The sequence below is a fragment of the Haliotis rubra genome, unplaced genomic scaffold (assembly GCF_003918875.1).
Source record: "Haliotis rubra isolate DU_JTF1 unplaced genomic scaffold, ASM391887v1 Scf1263, whole genome shotgun sequence".
Taxonomy (NCBI): domain Eukaryota; kingdom Metazoa; phylum Mollusca; class Gastropoda; order Lepetellida; family Haliotidae; genus Haliotis; species Haliotis rubra.
In genome coordinates, this window is record NW_025765185.1 from 196,648 (window position 1) to 222,841 (window position 26,194).

The 26,194-nt window shown below is 45.2% G+C and overlaps 1 protein-coding gene across 1 annotated transcript; it reads right to left on the reverse strand.

Moving 5' to 3' along the window:
• Positions 1 to 230: 230 nt before the first annotated feature.
• On the reverse strand, positions 231 to 25,666 carry LOC124266545 (integrin alpha-3-like; the record flags this gene model as incomplete). The annotated part of the gene is made up of 14 exons (XM_046701344.1): positions 231 to 678; positions 13,884 to 14,000; positions 15,144 to 15,236; positions 15,706 to 15,825; positions 16,567 to 16,770; positions 17,162 to 17,180; positions 17,371 to 17,478; positions 17,920 to 18,434; positions 19,861 to 19,992; positions 20,336 to 20,493; positions 22,797 to 23,000; positions 23,356 to 23,547; positions 24,410 to 24,515; positions 25,484 to 25,666. Coding segments are annotated over 14 exons (2,283 nt in total), but the record flags the coding sequence as incomplete, so codon positions are not given.
• Positions 25,667 to 26,194: the final 528 nt, after the last annotated feature.

Consider the following 26,194-nt stretch of genomic DNA (forward strand, 5'->3'; position numbering starts at 1 on the left):
TTATGTACTAGGCAGTAGGCATGATGTATAACGATCTAGAGACTAGACATCAGGCATTATGTACTAGGCAGTAGGCATGAGGTATAACGATCTAGGGACTAGACATCAGGCATTATGTACTAGGCAGTAGGCATAAGGTATAACGATCTAGAGACTAGATATCAGGCATTATGTACTAGGCAAAAGGTATGAGTTATAATGATCTAGGGACTAGACATCAGGCATTATGTACTAGGCAGTAGGCATCATGTTTCAGGAGTTGGCAATAACTTGACGTTGCACAGACCAAGGCACAGCTTTACATTTCAGAGAATATCATACGTGGAGTTAAACCATTTTGTACTTCTGTTTTGTGTTCTACTGGGACGTAACACAAAAAGTAAATTATAAAATGAGCAACACGAAGTGAATGACTTCCGATGATCACACCACATCAACAACTCTCTGGGGATTTCGGTCATCACAGCGTCACTTACGGTAAACTCCCGGGGTCCTCAGTCCCAACAATACATATAGGTTCTCTAATACCCCACCCCACCCCTAACTCTATTCTCCTAGGGTCGATTCTCCAGGGACTTTGCTGTTTCGTGGAGCACCTGACGTTTTTTTCCCGTAGTAACCGCTTTCTCGCTTCCATTTTTGGACTTGGCCTTTCTTCTCACGCTTGAAAAAGTTGCACTGTAAATGACAATACCAACCTTTATTACATATATATTATTCATGATGTAATAGAATATGTACATCGTAAAGTAACACAACTATGTGACTCTGGGGTTGTCCGCGAGCCATAGAGAGCTGCACCTCTACAAATGACCTTGGCAATTTTATAAGCCAGTTCACGCAAAGACCCATTAATCTCAACAGATTCATGAATGGAACAAAATTAATGAATTTCTATCTTAAAGGCACCATGTCATACATTTTCGACAATATTTTGGCCGATATTATATATGTTGGGGCATATGCACTCACTTTAGCTTCCTATTTATGCAGTAAAAGACTTATTATCCCTTACGACATGCCTAAAATCTATAATTGAATTCAAACTTCGAGGCGAACAGCTTCCAAACAGAGAACACCTGCCATATATGGATGTAAACAATTGTTCCGTACATCGAAAGCTGTCGCACCCGGTGTTGTCGGTGTTTGCCTAACTGGTTTCAATCACAAGTTGCGCGTATGTTTTGTCTAGGACTGAGTTCTCTCTCCAAAGAAGTTATAGGATATTCGTAAGAGCGCTCCAAGGGACATAACTCTGTGGGGTTCGCTTGAAATAATGTTCAGCCGGTAGTGGGCGCGAGAGTCGATTTAATGCAACGTTGGATTAATTCACTCGAACATTCATATATTACTGTTATCTAAATACGTATTCTTTTGGAATAAATTATATGGTAGATTCCCTGAGGGCTGATAGTTAGTATTATTGAGAGAAATGCATTACTTATTTTTAGAGAATTGTGATGTGAAATAGTGCCTTTAACATCAAGCAACAGCACAGTGAGGCCAACAAAGCCGAAATAGAATTTAACCAAAACACCAAGGGCAACTTACATAACAGTTTGCACAAAGTGACAGACTGGCCCAAATTACATACATTCATCAACGCTACTTTCAGCTCCAAAGTATCATTTACGAGCACCATGATAAACCACGAACATGGTTCTGGACCTGGTTACCGTTTACACGGTATAAAACCTCACGGTGTGTGACACAAAGTGAGTGAGTTTAGTTTTACGCCGCATTCAGCAATATTCCAACCATATGGCGGCAGTCTGTAAATAGTCGAGTCTGATCCTGACAATCCAGTGATCACAGCATGAGCATTGATCTACGCAATTGGAATACGATGACATGTGTCAACCAAGTCAGCGAGCCTGACCCCCCGATCCCGTTAGTCGCCTCTTACGGCAAGCATGGGTTACTGAAAGTCAATTCTAAGCCGGGTCCTCAAGAGTTGACACAGAGTGATTTGTACTGATTTCACCTGTGATATGACATAATACAACTTACAGACAACTTCAAACAGAGTACACATTCAACACAATTCAAACAAAGTGTACATTACCTTATTGAAAACTCAAACATCATATACCTTCAAAACAATTCACACCAAATATACTTTACCTTACAGAAAACTCAAACATCATATACCTTCAAAACAATTCAAACAAAGTGTACTTTACCTTACAGAAAACTCAAACATCACATACCTTCAAAACAATTCAGAACACATTACAGAAAACTGAAACAGAGAACACCTTACAGACAACCCAAACAGAGAACACCTTACAGACAACCCAAACAGAGAACACCTTACAGACAACCCAAACAGAGAACACCTTACAGACAACCCAAACAGAGAACACCTTACAGAGAACCCAAACAGAGAACACCTTACAGACAACCCAAACAGAGAACACCTTACAGACAACCCAAACAGAGAACACCTTACAGACAACCCAAACAGAGAACACCTTACAGACAACCCAAACAGAGAACACCTTACAGACAACCCAAACAGAGAACACCTTACAGACAACCCAAACAGAGAACACCTTACAGACAACTCAAACAGAGAACACCTTACAGACAACCCAAACAGAGAACACCTTACAGACAACCCAAACAGAGAACACCTTACAGACAACTCAAACAGAGAACACCTTATAGACAACCCAAACAGAGAACACCTTACAGACCAAACAGAAACACCTTACAGAGACAACCACAAACAGAGACAACACTTACAGACAACCAAACAGAGAACACGTTACAGACATCAAACAGACTTACAGAAACCCAAACAGAGAACACCTTACAGAGAACCCAAACAGAGAACACCTTACAGACAACCCAAACAGAGAACACCTTACAGACAACCCAAACAGAGAACACCTTACAGACAACCCAAACAGAGAACACCTTACAGACAACCAAACACAGAGAACACCTTACAGACAACCCAAACAGAGAACACCTTACAGACAGCCCAAACAGAGAGAACACCTTACAGACAACCCAAACAGAGAACACCTCACAGAGAACCCACACAGAGACCACCTTACAGACAACCCAAACAGAGAACACCTTACAGACAACCCAAACAGAGAAATCGTTACAGACATCTCAAACAGAGAATACGTTACAGACATCTGAAACAGAACACCTTACAGACAACCCAAACAGAGAACACCTCACAGAGAACCCACACAGAGACCACATTACAGAGAACTCAAACAGAGAACACATTACAGACAACCCAAACAGAGAAATCGTTACAGACAACCCAAACAGAGAACATATTACAGACACCTCAAACAGAGAACACCTTACAGACAACCCAAACAGAGAACACCTTACATTACAGAGACACCTTACAGACAACCCAAACAGAGAACACCTTACAGACAACCCAAACAGAGAACACCTTACAGACACCTCAAACAGAGAACACCTTACAGACAACCCAAACAGAGAACACCTTACAGACAACTCAAACAGAGAACACCTTACAGACAACCCAAACAGAGAACACACCTTACAGACACCCCAAACAGAGAACACCTTACAGACAACCCAAACAGAGAACACATTACAGACATCCCAAACAGAGAACACGTTACAGACACCTCAAACAGAGAACACCTTACAGACAACCCAAACAGAGAACACCTCACAGAGAACCCACACAGAGCCCACATTACAGACAAAGTAGTATATACAATGATAGTCCGAGATCAAGTCCAACAAAAGCCTCTGTAAAGTTTATTTCACAAATAAAGCTTTTGTCAGGCCCTTAGATCTCGCCCCCATCGTATATACTACTTTTGAATCCCCAGTTAACTTCCCTGCCACACGTGACACTATTGGGTCACTATGACCGTGAACTAGCACTTTCCTGATCATGTGACATGTTGTGTTGACAGGAAACAGTTTAATGTGACAGGATACTATTGGGATTACTTGGTAAGTGTTAAATATTTTGCTTGGGGCGTAACATTGTGCCGTACGGTATGACTAATAATTCCTCTCTAACGAAACCTCTCCCTGGCCCATCTCTCAAGTAGTACAAGTTCGGCTCGTCGGCTTTGATGTCCACTTTATCTATGTTGTAAGTTTTGACTGACCATATCGGATCGGTGGCTCGTTTCCGAGTGTCCCCTTCGTGTTCCCCCGGCTGGTAGAGGTACCTCACGAGGGCCCTATTGGGTATCTGTTTCTCCTTCCCACGCAATGGTGCAGCCGGTTCGGCTATCACTGATTTCAGTTTGATAGCGTCGGCTGTTTTCTTGCCGGTGAGACGGGTGGTTTCGTGGATGATGGCCGACACCACCTGAGGTAGCCGCGCTACCCATTCCGTCGATCGTTTCCACGGGTTGGTCATCTCTCTCACATACTGATGCCCGAATCAGCGCTCGGCCAAAGTCCGATTGAATCTCTCAACTATGGCTTGGCTGCGATGGGCTCCGGCCGCGCCACGCCTGACCTTGGTATCATGTTTGGTTAGCAGTTGTGACATGGCAGCCATGAACTCCCGCCCGGGGTCGACTTGCAGCTCTGTGGGCCACGTCAGCGGGCTGTGTTTGTATATGCGTTTGAATCCACGGGCTACCTGGGCCGAGTCTTTCGCGGTCAAGGGTTCGGCTTCTTTGTAGCGGCTGGCCAATTCCACGACGGTTAGGGCATACTTGTGCCTCTTGTCGTGGGGTAGGAACAGGAGGTAGGCCTGGTGAACGCTATTGGGTATGTTAATACCGAACTTCCTTCTAGGCACGTAGCGTGGTGCCTGTAAATAGATCTGCCACAGGGCTTGTTTTTCAAGCCACACTTTGGCCTCGTCCGGGGGTACTCGCGCCATTTTAGCCAGCTTATGTACGGCGCTAGCTCCTTTCCAGTACCCACGCGGGCTGTAGTAAATAGCCTCAAACTTTCTTGGGTTCCGTGACATTGTATTTATACACCTATGTTCTTGGTTCAATTTTCTCATGCCTGTACGCGTACGTGTTGATCCCGTTGATGGCTATCCAACGCTTTGTGTCCATTGGCGACAGGGACGTCTTGTTTATCGTCAGTCTGTATATCCTGTGCCCGTCGCTTCTAAGCATATTCATTTGATGCTGAAGGTGTGGGTCTTGAACAGGGCTTCCTTGGATCTGGCATGTTTGATGTGTTGTTTCACCACGTACTTCTTGACACCCTTCGCCTTTCGGATCTCCCCATTGTCGGCCTTCAGGATGGAGTACATCTTGGGTCTCAAGCCTATGTACTCAGCTATGGTCGTGCCAGCACATTCGTCCTTCATCTTACCGAGGACCTTATTATTTACCGTGCTGTGTATGGCATGGTCCTTGGGGTAGTCGCTGGTGTCATACAAATCGAGGCGTTTTTTCATGTCCTCGTACACGTCCTCGGTTCGAATCTCCATCAGCAGGGAATCAGTGTCCGTGTACAGCACTTCACACCTGGCACCGTACTGCTTCTTGAGCTCGTTGTAGTAAAAGCCGTACATCAGGCCGGTTGAATTTGATGTGGCTTTTCTTCATGTGTAGGGCCACCAGGTCGTCGGTGAATATCTTGCTCCGGTTGAATGCCCGGCTGGCTATCAGTTTCCTGAGCTTGTCTTCCTCGTTAGACCGAACCAGCTTCACGGTCACGCGTTTCCTCAGGTTCTCCATAGTCTTACCGAACACCGAGTTGTTCATGAGTTTGTAGAGGTTTTTCTCAAAGTCACTGGTGGCAAGCTTTCACAGGTCCATGTTCATTCTGATGTAGGGCTCCATCCAGGGGCTCTGGTCGAACACGAGCACCCTGTGTATTTTGGTCAGCCTCATACCCAATGACAGGTACAGCTGTAGGTTGCGATAGTGCACCATGTACTTGGTCTTATTCATTAAGTTGGGCACGGGTTTTCAACGTCTGCCACCCGCCCACCCAGCAAGTTATGTTGGTACTCGGACATCCAGTCTGGGTTAACCCTCAAACGTTTGGGGCCAGGGGGTAGCTGTTGTGTGATATGTGCAATGCCTTAGGGTATTCCAAGTCCACTTCGAATCTGGCGCGATGCTCATAAAGTCGATCTCGGGTGATGCCCATTCGAATCCCCCTGTCGGTAGATACTGGCTCATGGCCCAACCGTACAGGTTGTTGGCATCAAGGTCGAGGATGTGAGTGGTTGGCTTGCTCGTGTCGTAGCCCTTCACGTATTGATTATTGGCTTTCGCGTAGCGTTTAGAGGCCATGGAAATCCCACCTCGCAAGCCTTTCTCAAGGAACAGGTGCATGTCGTAATCGGTTAGCAAATTCCAGCTTAACTCCGGTTTTCTTCAGCAAGGCATCTCAAGATAGACATGGGCTGGTGTAGTGCCATGCGGGGTGGAGTTGATACTGCTTAAAACACGTCCTCCTAAACGTCTCAAGCACGTCGGCTAGCAGGAGTACGTCTGTTCTCAAGTACAGGTCATGGTAGTCACCCAGATTCTTACAGCCCAGTTTATTCCATACGTTAATCGCGTGCGAGTAATCGTCTTGGGTGATTGTTGAGTCAGTCAGGTTGCTGTAAAATCGGTTGATGGGGGGTAGTCGGGTCTCGGCGAACTTGGCCCAGCCATCCATGTACTCTTAGGGGTACACGCCCTTTCCTCATCAGCAGGGGTCGAGTCTCGGCGTCGGTGTATCGATCGGTGATGGGGAAGGTATCGTTGGCCTTGACCAAACTGTCGAGTGATGACAGGAGGAACTGAACCAAGTAGATGAACCTCAGGCCATTCAAGCTGAAGGAGATGTATCTCTCCATGTTGTTGGGGATGCACGTCAGGTTGCCGTCGACTTTCGCGATGGCCTGCATGATCAAGTGAGAGTCGTACCCTCTCAAGTTGTGGAAGACCACGGGGATGTTTATTGTCTTGGGGTTGATTCTGAGCTTGAGGTTGCACGCGTTGTGAGCGGCGCCTCTATACTTACCGGTGACGTAGCAGTGATCACTCACCAAATCGCCGTTCAGCGGGCTATCACACACATGACAGTGAGTGCTGCAGCCATGAGCTAGCCGGTCGGCTTGAGTCATACGCATGGGAGCGACTGTATACAGCGCATTCCTGATAGTTTTCTCTTCCTCCTGCAAACACTTTAGAAACTTTTCAGCCGCGTCAGGACCCCTGTACACTACGGGAGTTTTCGTTTCCCCATCACATCGGACGACCACGTATCCAAACCCACAGGCCTCGTGCTCCTGTGTTTTTTGTGTGTTGGGGGTACCCCAAGCAGCCTCAACAGGTTTGACCAAGGCTTCGAAGAAGTCGGCGTAGATGATGTAAGGAACAGGCATCTGGTTCTTGTGGTTGTCGAATTTTAGTATATTGTCGCCTTCCTTGGGCATGTCGACTTGTATGGCTGTCTGCCCCACACCTTGGCAATCCTACCGGTGGGATTCCAGCAGGGTGGGTCGGCTGAAACCGTGCAGGCACCGTACGCAAAAATGTTTTTTCCCAACGTGTTTTGACTGGTCGTGCAACAGCCTGCTGAGGTGTTTTATCCACGTGTAGTGATACTTATCACCTCGCTGGATCATGAATATATTGATCACGCGGCGACCCCCCAGTTGCGGTTTCCCCAACATTGGACTGACCCTGTGTACGACCGTTGAGTGGGGGTGGTGGTACTCCCCCAAGTGGTGGCACACCACCAAGTGGCGGTGATGTTAGAGACTGGATAAAAAAACACCTGAAATCACTCGGGGAGGCCCTGGCTAAACTCGCTGGTAAGGCCGCCGAAGCCCTGCCGGGCATCCTGGGTAGCATTGTCTTGTGGTTACTTAGCACGATGGCAAAAACTGTCACGTGGCTCGGCCAAAACCTGTTGGCAGCCATCGTTGCCGTGGCGGGTCTGGTGTACGTAGCGGCTAAGGAATTTTAACCAAATGAGACCCAAACCAACCGCGATCCCCCAGACCACCAGCGCTGTTTTACGGTCGGTGTGCTGCTGATTGGATTGTGGGGATTTGGGCTGTGGTGGTGTTGGTTGAACCCTAGGCTCTGGGGGTGGTACGACTATACCCGTTTCACCGGTAGTGGGGGTTGGTACGTGATACCCTGCTTCTGGTCGGTCGTGGCTATGACGATTTTGTTGTTGTAGCCCACCACTTTGTTGATTCTCAGTTGCGTGTCGCTCGGAGCCATGTACAGTCCCACGTTGAACTCGTAGGCGACTTTCGAGCGGGCATATTCCAACACGTATCGTCGGATGGCACCTGGTATATCAACTGGGGCGGAGATGGCATTCTCGACGTTGGACACGAACTGTTTCTGCGCATCGTAAGCAGTCCCCTTACCGATGATACTGGAACGCGTTTGCGTCTGCGCACCTAACAGCGCCCACACGTACGTTCGAATCGAGTCGTTCAATCTGGTGACACCGGCACGAGTAAACCCTTTCGACGTGTCCACCATGAACATTTTCCAATCGTCCGTGGGCCCCTGCTCGAACCTCCAGACTTGGTAATCCTTGCTGGTGTCGAAAGCCATGTAAGGGTCATCCCACTCGTTTGCTGGGATGTAATGATACGACTTGTACCCCCATTTTTTCATCTTCTCGCTGGCTTCCACGATGTACATATTGTGAGCGATGGGGATAACCAACCCATGGTTCGGGCCCGGCAAACGCCAATCCGTCTTCGGGTCTAGCTTAAATTCGTTGCAAACGCGTTCGTAGGCCCGTCTATCGTACTGGTTGTTTACTGAGTCGTCCCATGCTTTGTCCTGTGGGAGCAGAGCGCTGATCTCTTTGAGGATACGCCTGACCTGGTAGTACACGTGAAACGTGAACACAGACTGACTCAGCGGTCCCCGCCTAGTGTCGGTCAATGTCAAGCCACACCCCGTTGTAGCGCACCACACGGCGAAGTTGAGTTGATTCTGCCAGAACTGCATCGGGTTGTTGAACCAAGCGTGGACTACCTTAACGTTAGTCACCGAAAACCTATACCTGGCAAATACATCTATAAACTGGGTGCCGAAATACAACTCATCAGAGACCACGATCTTCATATGTGGGAAATCTATATCCAGTTTAGGGTAAAACACTCCTGGGGAGGAGAATCCTCCCGGCTTGCACATTTTTAAAGTATTATATAATGAGTATATATACTCTAACATGTACGTAACACTTCCAGGAATATAGAGCGGCGAGTCCGTTCAGCTGATGCACGCGATCGATAACACGTCGGGCCAACTCGAAGTTGCACTCTGCGATATCACCTACCTACCGCGATGGATTAACATCAACGCCAACAACAAGAAGCTGTTCGTCAGTGGCGCCCGCAACCAGATAACTGACGGCTACTACAGCGTGTGCTCGCTAAGCGACGAGATCTTCAAACCCTTGGGAGCCGAACTCAAGATGAACGACTCAAACGGCACAGTGGTGTTAACCAACAACGGAATAAACCCCTTGAGGCTCAGCCGACCATTGGCGAGGGCACTCGGGATGTCGCCGGGCGAGATAAAACCCACAACTACCGTCACAGGCACGAAGTTACCCGACCTAGTGCCGTACCGCTGTGCATTCATCTCAGTCAGTTGAGCACAACGGACAACATTCAAGGTGGTCACCCTTCCACGATACTGAGAGCCGTACCGGTGAAAACGGAGAAATACAACGACGGCAGAACCGAGTCGTTTTCACCACGTCACTATAAGAAGTTAACTCGGGGCAACATCCCTGAGTTGATAATATCGGTGTTAGATATAAAGCATAATCCTGTGAATATAGGATACCTCAGGATAACGCTGCACATAAAATGACTAGCGCCTGGAATGAGGTTGAAAAAATGCATAAATGCGGGGATCTCCGACCTCGGGGACACACGCGGATTCGACGATCCCCGAGTAGAAGGTAACTTGCAACTGAAAAACAACATTTACAAACGCGTTGAAGTCCCCTCCATCGGTGGAACCCTAGGTGACATAGTAGATGTCTCAGGAGCGGCCCTCAACACTCGGTTCGACCTAGTCCGAATCGGTGATGATAGATGGGTGGTATCCCAATCGTTCGGAGGCAAACTGTTCGACTTAGAAGATGTTGATAGCACGACCGTCGCCCGAAACAAGCAGTATACCCTCGTCTTCACCGACGACGACAAGTGGGTGTTGTTACCCTCTCGAGTAGATTGGTTTCTCAACATTAGTCTCGGCTCCCCCTACGTGTTCACGGAGAGCAAAGACAACTACCTAAACAAAGTCGTGAACAACGGAACCCTGCTCGTGGCGTACGTTCCGGCGCATAGACGTAGTGTAATCATCAGCCCACTCTCCAGTATGGCAGCCCACATGCTATCGAGTAAACCGGGAGTGCAAGACGGGGCATTGCAGTTGGTGTCTGAATTCGCTGGCGTGGTCAACATCCTGGCGAGCCTACCGGTGAACTCCACGCTGGTCATACAAGTCTACCTAGGGGAACCATCGACGGATGAAGTCGAAATCGTGAAGGGGATCAAACTCCGGGTGGTGAAACGGCAATATCAGGTTTGCACTGTTTACGTGCGGGTGGGTGTTGACTCTCACACCAGTCCGCAGGGGGTCACCGTGACTGTGGAAGACACGATATCACTCACCAAGATCTTCCTACCCGACAACATACACTTCATGAGGGTGAAGTGCCCCCCTGAGAAATTATCAGAAAAACAATTGGAAACTATCTCATAATAGTATTATAGCAATGTCCAATCGTCATCGACCCAACGCCCCACTTAACGACCTAGGGGACACGGAGGGATTCGATCTGCCCGGCGAGGACAGCGGCTCGTACGTCCTGCTATTAAGAGACGGCGTGTACATACGGCAGCCTCTGGCAGACGGCCTTAGAGAGCCCAAATGGTTGATCAACATGACCCTCACCGCACCTTATATCTCGTTAAACAAAGATGGCTATGTCTCCGAAATTAGGAACAACGGTACCTTTCTCAGGGTTTTCATTCCGGAGTCTGATGCAAGTGTCCAGCTAGCCCCGGGTCGAACGAGCAGCATGTTAGTTTCCGACAAAAATAATGAATTAAGGTTTGACGCCCCCGATTCCCAATTGAGGTTTATGGGTGTGAGACTACGCTCCACACTCATCATAGAAGTCCATTTCAGGGGAACCCTTTATAGTTCAGCACTACCACTTTTACCCGGGTTGACAATACACTGGGATGCCATACACAGGAACCAACGTTGTTGTATCGTCATACAACCGGGACCGGGCTCCAAGGATCCTATAGACCCCTTAGTAAGCCTCCATAGGGTTCGTGTGAGAGCAGAGTGGCCTATTAGCCTCTCACCTATTTCCCTGCCTGAGAGTCTACACCTTGTAAGTCTCAAATACACTGAGCAAGAATTAAATAGCACACAATTAGAAAGTATCTCATAAGATAAATTATATGCACACAGGATGGGGCTGTACCCTGTCGTAGAAGAAGTCGCGAAGACCCTGGAAACCATAGACGGGTTCCGCTTGAGACAGTTATGTGATGTAAAACGCCAACTAGAACAAGACCGCGACACACGGAAAGCACTATATAAGAAGTACCATATAGCTTTCAATATCGTGGACGGGACTGATACTGCCCTGACGACAACCAGCATGGGACTAGGGGCAGCAGGTGTTGGGTTGTTAGCCACCATCGTGGCCGCACCTATAGTGCTAGGCATTGAAATAACAGCTGGGGTGGTAGGGGTGGCAGGGTTGGTGTTTAAGTTTGCATCCCGCAGACTGCATCGTAAAGCGTTGAAACATGACGAGATCAGGGTTCTGGCCGAATCAAAGCTGAACACGGTAAGTGAACGTATTTCCACGGCACTCACTGACAGTAAGATCTCAGAGGAGGAATTTCGTTCAATCCTCTCTGAACTCGACAAGTACCGTAAGATGAAACAAGAAATCCGGTCCAAGTCTCGCAAACCTGCTATCAGTGAAGACGAGAAAAAAAAGTACATAGAACAGGGGGTACGAAAAGCCCAGCAAGCCTTTATTACGAACACCAAAGAGATCATAGGCGACTCACATTAAACTGTTTCCTCGAGGTCAACACGACATAGTGTCACATGATCAGGATTGCAGTCATAGTGACCCAATAGTGTCACGTGTGTCCGGGAAGTTAACTGGGGATTCAAAAGTAGTATATACGATGGGGGCGAGATCTAAGGGCCTGACAAAAGCTTTATTTGTGAAATAAAGCTTTACAGAGGCTTTTGTTGGACTTGATCTCGGACTATCATTGTATATACTACTGACAACCCAAACAGAGAACACCTTACAGGCAACCGAAACAGAGAACACCTTACACACACCTTACAGACCATCCAAACAGAGAACACCTTACAGAAATCTTACAGACAACCCAAACAGAGAACACCTTACAGACATCTTACAGACAGACAAACCAAACAGAGAACACAGTACAGACATCTTAAAGACAACCCAAACAGAGAACACCTTACAGATAACCCAAACAGAGAACACCTTACAGACAACCCAAACAGAGACCACTTTACAGATAACCCAAACGGAGAACACCTTATCGACAACCGAAACAGAGAGCACCTTACAGAAAACCCAAACAGAGACCACCTTACAGAAAACCCAAACAGAGACCACTTTACAGAAAACCCAAACAGAGAACACTTTACAGACATCTCAAACAGAGAACAGCTTAGAGACAACCCAGCAGAGAACACCTTACAGACAACCCAAACAGAGATCACTGTACAGACAACCCAACAGTGAACACCTTACAGACAACCCAACAGTTAACACCTCACAGACATCTCAAACAGAGAACACATTACAGACAACCCAAACAGAGAACACATTACAGACAACCCAAACACAGAACACCTTACAGACAGCTGAAACAGAGAACACCTTATAGACAACCCATACAGAGAACACCTTACAGACGACCCAAACAGAGAAATCGTTACAGATATCTCAAACAGAGAACACGTTAGGGACATCTCAAACAGAGAACACGTTACAGACATCTCAATCAGAGAACACATTACAGACAACCCAAACAGAGAACACCTTACAGGCAAACCAAACAGAGAACACCTTACAGACATCTTACAGACAACCCAAACAGAGAACACCTTACAGACATCTTACAGACAACCCAAACAGATAACACCTTACAGACAACCCAAACAGGGAACACCTTACAGAAAACCCAAACAGAGAACACCTTACAGAAAACCCAAACAGAGAACACGTTACAGACATCTCAAACAGAGAACACGTTACAGACAACCTAAAGAGAGAACACCTTACAGACAACCTAAACAGAGACCACCTTACAGACAACCTAAACAGAGAACACGTTACAGACAACCTAAACAGAGACCACCCTACAGACAACCCAAACAGAGACCACCTTACAGAAAACCCAAACAGAGACCACTGTACAGACACCTGTAAAGGTAGTGCACTTTACAATACTGGCATCAAATATAGGAATTTGCTGAATGCTCAAAGCCAGTTCTCTTTACGATACTAACAAGAGATTGAAAAGTTTACAATAGAGACCATTCAAATTAATATTATCTATCTATCTATCTATCTATATCAATATCTATCTATCTATGTATCAATCTATCTACATGTATATTATATATCTAAAACCGATGTAAAATCTTAATTTGCACTGAAAAGGCCACAGGCCTATAGTACATAAAGTACACTAAATATTACTCGCAACTCAGAGAAAGACTGACACTCAAGCACAGAGCGTTTTCCAGACAACCCAATCCAAGTTTACTACACCTTAAAGAAAACTCAGAAACACTAACAATAACTCTTCGTTGTCATATGTTAACTAACTCTTATCATATGTGACCAAATTTGGCAAAGGTTACCTTCCACAGTATGAGGAGAATGATGATAAGGATGATGATGCCGGCAAGGACGCTGCCGATGATGATCCAGATGTTGACTTTGCCAGGTGGATTCTCTGGGTAGATTGGCGTCATTACCTTTAAACGAGAGGAGGACTGTCGTTAAATATCGTGTGGTTACATCTTGCAGGTCGTATTTGGCCAGGTGTAAACCTGTACCTTCGTCTCGACAACTTGTCCCAAGAGTACAGGGAGTGATTGTTGTGATACCACACACCTTACCTTCGTCTCGACAACTTGTCCCAAGAGTACAGGAAGTGATTGTTATGATATCACACACCTTACCTTCGTCTTGACAACTTGTCCCAAGAGTACAGGAAGTGATTGTTATGATGTCACACACCTTACCTTCGTCTTGACAACATGTCCCAAGAGTACAGGGAGTGATTGTTATGATATCACACACCTTACCTACCTCTCGACAACTTGTTCCAAAGAGTACAGGAAATGATTGTCAGGATATCACACACCTTACCTTCGTCTCGACAACTTGTCCCAAGAGTACAGAAAGTAATTGTTATGATATCGCACACCTTACCTTCATCTTGACAACTTCTCCCAAGAGTACAGGAAGTGATTGTTATGATATCACACACCTTACCTTCGTCTCGACAACTTGTCCCAAAAGTACAGGGAGTGATTGTTATGATATCACACACCTTACCTTCGTCTTGACAACTTGTCCCAAGAGTACAGGGAGTGATTGTCAGGATATCACACACCTTACCTTCGTCTCGACAACTTGTCCCAAGAGTACAGGAGTAATTGCTATGATATCACACACCTTACCTTCGTCTTGACAACTTGTCCCAAGAGTACAGGAAGTAATTGTTATGATATCACACACCTTACCTTCGTCTTGACAACTTGTCCCAAGAGTACAGGAAGTGATTGTTATGATATCATACACCTTACCTTCGTCTTGACAACTTGTCCCAAGAGTACAGGAAGTGATTGTTAGATATCACACACCTTACCTTCGTCTCGACAACTTGTCCCCAAGAGTACAGGAAGTGATTGTCAGGATATCACACACCTTACCCTCGTTTCAACAGCTTGTATCCAAGTGCACAGGAACAAATATTCAATATATGACCCACCTTGCCTCCGTCAAAACAAGTCCCCAAGATGTAATAGCAAGGATATCATACACCCTACCTTCGTCTCGACAGCCTGTCCCAAGAGCACAGGAAGGGATGGCTAGGATACCACCCGTCTTACCTTCGTCTCGACAGCCTGTCCCCAGGGGTAGAGCAGGGGGTGGTCAGGTTGGATCACGGTGGCTTCAGTGTAGTACCTCAGGAAGTCAACCCGCTGGATCCAAAACAAACGAACACGTTTTGCACTTATCACTTTCATTGCAAGAAAACGCAGATCGTTACATCCGGAGCAACTAGTCGTTCGTTACAACCGGAATTGCATGCAGCTGAATACGTTCGTTATTACATCTACATTTACACATGCTTCGTCACATCCGCAGTGACACGTAGTTTCATAAATAGTTATATACCCGTAATAGCATATGGTTGGTTGGCTGGTTTGTTGTTTAACGCTGCACTCAGCAATATTCCAGCTATATGGCAGCGGTTTGTAAATAATCGAGACTGGACCAGACCATCCAGTGATCAACAGCATGGGCATCGATCTACGCAGTTGGGATACGATGACGTGTCAACCAAGTCACCCGATCCCGTTAGTCCCCTCTTACGGCAAGCATGTGTTACTGAAGATCAATTCTAACTCGGACCTTCACGGGTCTAAATTTGAACGCGAAGTTACCCACATCATAAAAGGGCAGGTTGCTTCCTGGGATCCAGACGGTGATGTTGACGATGGCGCTACTCCCCGGGCTCAGATGATGCAGAGGACACGTGTACTCAACACACTTGAAGTCAGCACAGTCCTGTGAACCAGACAACCACAGCGACTTCAGTAGCAGCCTCCATCAGAAGCCAGGAAGAAAACTGAACCATACATTTAATGATAACACCAGGTAGTTACTAAACGTACGTGATCATAACGGCAAAATATATCACCTGAATCTTATCTAGACTGAAGGACATAAAGCAAATATAAGGGGTTTGTTATGTTACTTCACCTATAGAGGAACTGTTGTTAACTATGATTATGTCAATTTCACCTCCATCCAACAGTCCAACAATCGTGCAACAGTTTGAATGAGTAATTTATGAAAACACATATTGGTAAGAAAAGGATTTGGAACCTAATAACCCTCCTATGTTTTAAATGGTGCAAATACGGTGAAAACATTACTTTTTAGTTTCAAAGATAAGATAGGATTTGAAAGAGACCCACCTCCAGTAGTTTATTACATAATGGGCATAACTATGCAAACTTTATTAACTATAACAAAATCCAGAAAATACTGACAAAAGAAAATGTTTCCTCAGGTTTTACTCTGAATTGCTATACATGCAGGATTTTCCGAGGAGACAAGAGATATATTTTGAAAACAAATGGGATTACACGGCTTGTCTCCCCAAGCAAGGAAGCGATTACGAAGAAATCCAAACAAATACAAAATCACCCCCCAAGCCCAACTAAAACAACGAAAAAATACCCTCAACTCGTCAAAACCAAACCAAAACCAATTTTCAGTCTCCCCCTCTGACCCTCAACCTACCATGTCCAGGATGTTTTTTGCGATGTCTCCTGTTTTGCGCTCCTTTAATTTGGAAGGAGGCAGGACGGGTAAGAAAGCAGTCGTTGTCTCCACTGGTTCAGTCGACGTTGTCGTTGATGTTGTTGATGTGGTGGAACTCTGCGCGATGCCTTTACTTTTTATGTATCGCTGACAGCCGACGCTTGTTCCGTCTTCATGTAGGATCTGCGGGGACCATATGAGTGTGGATAGATTTACAGGCCTTGTTTTGACAAGGAGAAAGACAATGGAGCCGGAAGTGATAGTGAGTGAGCGAGTGAGTTTAGTTTTCGCCGCTTTTAGCAATAATCCAGCAATATCAGAGCGGGGGACACCAGAAAATGGGCTTCCCACATTGTACCCATATTGTAACGCGAACTCGGGTATTCGGCGTGAAGATCGAACGCTTTTTATCGGTTCCCATTGCGCAGATCGATGCTCATGCTGTTGATCACTGGATTGTCTGTTCTAGACTTGATTATTTACAGACCGCCGCCATACGGCTGGAATATTGCTGAGTGCGGCGTAAAACTAAACTCACTCACTCACCTTACATTCATCAGGCAGAGCAGCACACCTCACATCGTGTCCTCACCCTGAGATACACACATTTCTTACATCTCATACGCCTTACATTCACCAGGCAGAGCAGCACATCTCACATCGTGTCCTTACCCTGAGATACACACATTTCTTACATCTCATACGCCTTACATTCATCTGGTTGAAGCACATATGGAAGGTTGACGGAGACAGCGCCTCCTTCTTCGTGTACGTGTAAGGTACGGCAAGAAACTAGGACCAGCGTTCTTGATGACGTATTTGTGCCCGATAGTAACCTTGGTTTTGTCCAGTTCATCCATCCGTACCAGAACTTGGTCGGGATCTGACTTTCTGCAGTGCATTAAAGTGACTGTCATATCTCATGCATAGATATGTGTTTCTATTTGAGTCGATTAAAAATGGTGATAAAAGCCAAAATGTGTACATTTTGTCTGCGTTTCGTGGTGATATGCTTTGGAGAAATAAATATGATTTGGTTTGTTTGTTCTTTATCGACGCACTCAGCAACATTCCAGGTATATGGCAGGCGTCTGAAAATAATCGAGTCTGGATCAGACAATCCAGTGATTATCATCATGAACATCTATCTACTCAACTGGGATACAACAAGTGTAAACCAGGTCAGCGGGCCTGCCCACCGGATCCCGTCAGTCGCCTTTTATGACAAGCATGGGTTGCTGAAGACCAATTCTAACCCAGATCTTTACGGATCGTAAAATACATATCGATCAGTATCGATCCATTTCGAAACAAGGTAGTGTGTATAATTACCCAATGATTCCTGTTTGAGCATCGATCCAGACGCGAGTAGTTAGATTGGCTTTGTTATCATCCGGTGTCGTCTCGTTACTTCCGGTTTGAACAAAGACGTTAAATTCTAGCGGGGACATATCAGTCCTGATATCATCTGCCGTGAAGAAGACTTGAAAGGCAAACATCTCCTTGGAATACACCGGAAGGAGAACGTCACATTTCAGCCGATTTCGGAATACCCCGATTTCCTCGGCGTCTCCGTCGCAGACGACAGGTTGTTGAGAAGATGACTCTGTCGTCTGCATCGACACAGTCCCAGACCACGTGACATAAACTACTGTGGCGAATGCGGTTTCCATGTCGTTCCTGACAGCCACGTTCAGCACCAGGCCGTTTGTCGCGTTGATAACGACATCCTTGTTTATATCTTCCCTAATAACGGCCCCATCCGCGTTATTGATGCTCGCCTCCAGGTCAACGACAAGGTCAGACCAACACTGGTTGTCTTCACCACACTCAAGTTGAAAGGCCACCTGAAGCAACCGAAATGTCACTAGTCACTTGAAGCATTGAATCATGCACTTGAAGCATTGAATCATGCACTTAAGCATTGAATCATGAAAGCTTCACCATACAAACTTACAAGAAGGCAGTAATCAAGCGTAAATGTAAGGTTAGAATATATATAGGAAAGATTTCACTGTCATCGACTTGAACCTTCCAGAAGAATACCAACAGGGAGCTCCCAATCTACAGAATGTGTAGATACTTTATACAGAAATAGCCACATAATTGGGTTTCCATCTACTGTTTTTGTAAGGTTTGAACAATCTTCAAGGCAGTAACTTATCAAATCACGGCATTGAAGAAGCTGGTTGTCAGGGGAACATTTCAAGCAAGTCTGAAATAATGACATGTTTCCTAGTCATCACATAAATAATGTTTACTGAATATCCTTTATCGATTTTCTCAAGCGACAGGACATCGTCCATGTTACCCATTGCTACTCTACTGACATGCAATTGAGGGATAAGGTTCACCTCGTGTTCCCGTGTTTTGTTGGTAGTCTTTCGAGGACAAAAGTGTCTGACGAAAATTTGACTGAGGATATTTGCTTCATCATTTGTTATATGTTGACATCCTTACATGGACAAACGGTATTTTGAATAGATATTTTGTTAGGAAATACATGTTTCGTTTATTTAGGAGATAAACATGTGGCAGAGGTATATAACAAGATTATAATAGCTCTAAATTTGATTTAAAACCGAACGCGTAGTGTGAGGTTTTAAATTAAAAAAATAGAGCTATAACAATTTCGTTATGTACCTCTGATTTTCCAACACAGTATGTTTATCTCCATTCTACCATACCCGTGTTATTAAGATTTAAAAAAAAATACATACTGTGTCAGAGGTATATAACGTGATTATATACCTCTGAATGACTTTAATTAACCAATCACAATCAAGTTTTTCCCAAAGTCATGGTAGAATTCTTGTTTAATGCCGCTCTCAGCAATATTCCAGCTATATGGCGGCGGTCTGTAAATAATCGAGTCTGGACCAGACAATCGAGTGACCTTGAGCATCGATCTACGCAATTGGGATACGATGGCATGTGTCCACCAAGTCAGCGATCCTGACCACCTGATCCCGTTAGTCGCCTCTTGGCATGAGTTGCTGAAGACCAATTCTAACCAGGATCTTCACGGGGAAGGAAATACATGTACTGGCATCGGACAAGATAGTGGATTGTGAAACGGATGACGTTCAATAAAAATAAACGAATAGTTTAAACTTGATTTTTTCCACAGACTTAAGTCTAAATTTGGTTTCTTCTTGAAAACCTATTGTTTCGTCATGATTAATCATGCAATTGAACAAATAGCGAAAGATGTTCTGGAAATGTAGTATGTAGTTTGTAAGGAGGAGATAACCTCAGCTATTAACCACTCACATCCTTGATGAGTTTGTCGGGACGTGACTTGTTTGTGACCGGCTGGATGTCGGAGTTGGGATCCGCCGGTTGTGGGAGTTGGTACGTGGCCTCAACACGGACCACAGTGAACGGATCCTTATCTGCTCGATCCTACAAAGATTCATACATAAAGGATAATAAATAATTATATTGGTGATAATGTTATTAACATTGCTGAAATGAAAGAAGAGGTGGTCCGATATTGGGACAGCATGGACCACGACTTTCTCACTTCTTTGATCAGTAGTTTGCCCCGCCGCATTGAAGCCTGCATTTCTGCCCATGGTGACCTGACAAAATACTAACTGTTCACCTGCCTTTGAATCTGGAGTTAATTTATGCTAATATTCACATTTAATACGTGAGTAATGAGTGAACAAAATAAAAAAATTTTACAATCTTTAAATTCTCAATAATTTCCGGCTGTACTGTATATATGCAGTGCTTATCTTACATTTACACTGATGGCTTGAAACTCCCGGCACGCCCCTGTTTGGCTGTTAGCAGTTATTACATCAGATATGGAGTCGACGTAGCCCTGTGTCGAGTTCATGAGTATACGCTTTTGTCCATTTCCTTTGTATGTATCCACCGAGAGTACGTAGTCAAATACTGTAACACACGTGTTGTATGGTGTTACGGCATAGGGGTGTGTGACAGATAAACATGTTGTATAGAGTTACAGCTTAGGTGATTGTATGACACATATCCATGTTGTGTAGCGTTACAGCAAAAGGGATTGATTGTATGACACATATCCATGTTGTGTAGCGTTACAGCAAAAGGGGTTTGATTGTATGACACATATCCATGTTGTGTAGCGTTACAGGAAAAGGGATTGATTGTATGACACATATCCATGTTGTGTAGCGTTACAGGAAAAGGGATTGATTGTATGACACATATCCATGTTGTGTAGCGTTACAGCAAAAGGTGTTTGATTGTATGACACATATCCATGTTGTGTAGCGTTACAGCAAAAGGGATTGATTGTATGACACATACCCATGTTGCGTAGCGTTACAGCAAAGGGATTGATTGTATGACACATATCCATGTTGTATAGCGTTACAGCAAAAGGGATTGATTGTATGACACATACCCATGTTGTGTAGCGTTACAGCAAAGGGATTGATTGTATGACACATATCCATGTTGTGTAGCGTTACAGCACAAAGTTGGATTGATTTATGTATGACACATATCCATGTTGTATAGCGTTACAGGAAAAGGGATTGATTGTATGACACATATCCATGTTGTGTAGCGTTACAGGAAAAGGGATTGATTGTATGACACATATCCATGTTGTGTAGCGTTACAGGAAAAGGGATTGATTGTATGACACATATCCATGTTGTATAGCGTTACAGCAAAAGGGATTGATTGTACGACACATACATAGCGTTACAGCCATGTTGTTGTAGCGTTACAGCAAAAGGGATTGATTGTATGACACATATCCATGTTGTGTAGCGTTACAGCAAAGGGGATTGATTGTATGACACATATCCATGTTGTGTAGCGTTACAGGAAAGGGATTGATTGTAGGGATTGATATCCATGTGTACACAGCAAAGGGATTGATTGTATGACACATATCCATGTTGTGTAGCGTTACAGCAAAAGATTGATTGTATGACACATATCCATGTTGTGTAGCGTTACAGGAAAAGGGATTGATTGTATGACACATATCCATGTTGTGTAGCGTTACAGGAAAGGGGATTGATTGTATCCATGTTGTGTGTTAAAAGGGATTGATTGTATGACACATATCCATGTTGTGTAGCGTTACAGCAAAAGGGATTGATTGTATGACACATATCCATGTTGTGTAGCGTTACAGCAAAAAGGATTGATTGTAATGACACATATCCATGTTGTATAGCGTTACAAAAGGGATTGATTGTATGACACATATCCATGTTGTGTAGCGTTACAGCAAATGTTGGGATTGATTGATTGTATGACACATATCCATGTTGTGTAGCGACACATATCCACAGCACAGCAAAGGGATTGATTGTATGACACATATCCATGTTGTGTAGCGTTACAGCAAAAGGATTGATTGTATGACACATTACCCATGTTGTTGAGCGTTACAGCAAAAGGGGATTGATTGTATGACACATATCCATGTTGTGTAGCGTTACAGGAAAAGGGATTGATTGTATGACACATATCCATGTTGTGTAGCGTTACAGCAAAAGGGATTGATTGTATGACACATATCCATGTTGTGTAGCGTTACAGCAAAAGGTGTTTGATTGTATGACACATATCCATGTTGTATAGCGTTACAGCAAAAGGGATTGATTGTATGACACATATCCATGTTGTATAGCGTTACAGCAAAAGGGATTGATTGTATGACACATATCCATGTTGTTTAGTTGTTACACCATGCACATTCAATTTAACACCGTAATGTCGAAAATGAAGGAACCCTATAGATTATTAAATCAGCGGTTGATACAATAAAAAATACATATTATAACATGGGCACTCTAATAATATTTTGTTTATTACCGAAGTCGTCAAATGGAGGAAAATATATTCAAATCTACTTGCAAACATAGGCTGGCTACCCGCCGTCGCCGCATGTAGAACGCAACGTTAGAGAAGAAACGTGACGTCAAAGCATTGTTCATGACGTCACGACACCATGATAAAGTGATATTTTGCCCTGGGGCATCGTATGAAAAATATGATCCCCGATATTTTCACCCTCGTAGGTAATAAAATGATAAAAAAAACCAATGACTAAAGAAGGAATAGGCAGTGAACAAGGTTTCACCCTAAAACAACCGTATGTCCGATACGTCACGGTTGGACTGGAGCTTGGGTTTTAAAAATTACATACAGAAATTCAGAAAAGCAAAGACAACAACAATGAAGTAGAACCTTACTGAGGCTGGAAGGTAGGCTGACTCCAGTGTAGTGGAAACAGATCCTCAGCAGGAAACACCTGTCGGCGCTAGTCCCCGCCGGACAATTAGACCTGTCCTTGATGATCAGCTGGGGGTCAGTCGTGACGTTGGCGTGGAGGTCAACTATGGGCCTCGTTCTGAGAATGACTGCAGAATCCGAGAGGTACGCCCCGACAGCGATATCTGCAAAGGACAGCTTGGTCAGTTATTTCGGTCTGAACAGTGTTTCAGTTTTATTATTGTAGAATTGTTTCATGAAGGGGGAGTCCCGGAGTAATCATGGTCGTCAACCGTTGATATGAACGACATTGGTGAAACCGAAAGAACGTTGCCAGACAAAGGATCAAAACAGATGGTGATCAAAGGATCAAAACAGGATCATCCAGTAGCACAGTGTATTGAGACTTTCAGGCAACAAAACTACAACGAAAATGTAAAGAGTCTACTCACAGACGCATGGCACACTTTGGACATTATCCGATCTTATATTTAACATGAGAAAAACAGAGCGTTTTACTGTTGAGTGCGGTGGTCGTACCGGGGTAGCCATTCCTGTCCACGTCGGCAGGTTTGGAGATGCTCCAGCCAAAAGATGCCACTGTCTCCGTGTCGTTGATGTCGCGGCCTCCTATTCTCTGCATGGCCTCGGCGTTCACCCCTCCTTCCCCTCCGTGGTAGATGTATACCGCCCCGCGTCCTTCATCCTCATATGGCGCTCCAACAGCAACATCTGGAAGATGGTAATGTTGTCAGGTAAAACTGCATCCCTAAAAGTCCACGCGACTCAGTTTCCCCCTGTGGCACGAGCCTACCATGTCCGTTGGTGAACTTGTAGTAGAGAGATGGACTGAGACAGAGTAAACGTATGTGAGTATAGAACCTGGTGTCGCGTACATTTTTTAATGTATGTGTGCCAGTACATGAATATAATGTGGTTAGTTAGGGGTCACGGTCGTCCGACCCCCTCACTCCTTGGACGGACCAAGCAAGTGGAGAGTCTGAGCTACTATCTCCCCTGACGGCCATCATTAGTAGGTAACTGTAGTAGGGTTACTAAAGCCTATTCAGCATTTACGACAGTAACGACACATATCTTAAGACGTATTCAAGGAAACATATTACCATCAATTATGATGTCCCCAAAGGTACCAAAGTCATTCCCCAGGTAGCCTGTATGGCCGTCACCGTTGATGTCTCCAAGGTTACTGATAACAGTTCCTAACTAATGTCTTCCTGCATCACCGTTGATGAGTCGACGGCTACCACGACAATCTCAATCTCACCTGCATAGCCATCACCGTTGATGAGTCGACGGCTACCACGATAATCTCAATCTCACCTGCATAGCTATCACCGTTGATGAGTCGACATGCTAATCACACGACCTGCATAGCCAATCTGATGAGTCTACCACCTGCAATCACCTGCATAACAATCACCGTTGATGAGTCGACGGCTACCATGATAATCACAATCTCACCTGCATAGCCATCACCGTTGATGAGTCGATGGCTACCATGATAATCACAATCTCACCTGCATAGCCATCACCGTTGATGAGTCGATGGCTACCACGATAATCTCAATCTCACCTGCATAACAATCACCGTTGATGTCTCCAAGGTTACTGATGGAAGTTCCAAATCTGGCTCCGTATTCATTCTTCCCCTTGAGAACCGAGCTCTGTGTCAAGACCCGCTGTGAAACGTATAAACGAATAGAAGCCGCTGAGAAAATAATGGCCAACGGTAAGTCAACTGTTTCTTTCATCAGTACAGATGCATGTTCTTCAACAAGTCTTTAAGCGGAATGCTCTCGTGTACTCTGCAGAGAACATAACAGCGCTAAACTGACTGGGTTTCTTCAGGAAATAGGGTGGGGCACATGCAACATGCTCGCACACGTAAGCAGGACACTTTCACATGTCCTGTAGCCATAGAAAGTTATACGAGGGGGTATCAAAATGTTCCAATTATCACTAAGAAGTTACTAAGCAATCAGGATACAAGTTTGACCCTACACACCAATCCCCAGGTATGGAGAAGATTGAGGCGCGCAGTGTAATTAAGTTCTTGCACTTGAAGGGCTGCACTGCACGACAAATTAACGATGAGATGAAATCTGTTTATGGTGATGATGGCCCATCCTATGATACTGTTGTGAGATGGAAAAGGTATTTCCAAACCGGTCACATGTCCCTCACAGATGAGCCAAGAAGTTGACGCCCCTCACTTACTTATGATATGGACACCGCGAACAAAGTCGAGGCGCTGGATCTGGAAGATCGCCGTGTAACAATACACATGGATATGCATGAGACCGACTGGAGTTATGGCAGTGCATTGGACATCATTCATAACCAGCTGCACATGTCCAAAGTGCCAGCACGCTGGGTTCCTCGCTTAGAGTAAAGAGTGGAAACATGCCTCATCACCACCTCCGAAAAAGGCCAAGGTGCATGAAATCAGGGGACTTCTATTCAGCCGGTCTGCACAAGGTCAAGAAACGGTGGCAGAATTGTGTAGCTCGGGATGGTGACTATGTAGAGAACTCATAAGGACAAGACAGCAAAATATTTTTTGTACCCTGAATTCTTGGTGATAATTAGAACTTTTTGATATCGATCGTATGAACTAAGATATGGAGAGTTGTGGGTTTTGTCTTGCCTGTCTGTTGTCATTGAGGAGGTTCAGGTAGACAAACACCCGCCCTTCATCCATGTAGATTTTCTTCTTGTGATCACTGTCGTCGTTGCTGTCGGTGAAGTACGGAGCCCCGACCAGCAGGTCGTCGAAGTCGTCTCCATTAACATCTACCGTACAAAGGGAGGCACCGAAGTAAGCCCCGGCCTGAAACCATACTGTTCGTTATGATGCGGGACGTCTACTGTTCGTTATGATGCGGGACGGCAGGGTAGCTTAGTGGTTAAGAGTTCGCTGGTTACGCCGAGGACCCGGGATCGATTCTCCACATGGGTTCAATGTGTAAAGCCCTTTTCTGGTGTCCCCCGCCGTGATATTGTTGGAATATTGCCAAAAGCGGCGTTAAACTAAACTCACCACTCACTCACTTGACAACTTTATCCAGTGCTTCACAGTGCCCTGGAAGCTTCGGTCGGACGAGCAAACGCCTTAACCACTAGGCGACCACACCGCCCCATAAGTTGTCAAGGCTTCCAAGCCTTGCGTATCAGAGTATGCTTTAACGTTCTCTATGATTGTGAGACGCTCCTCAACGTATTGTCGCCACCGACACAATGACAGACGCATCATGCGTATCTCTAGGCAACTCACCTGCTCGCCTCTCAACGACTTCACCAATGAAAGTAGGTTGATTGAGTTGATGTAATTGACTACCTGAAATATTTTAAGATAACG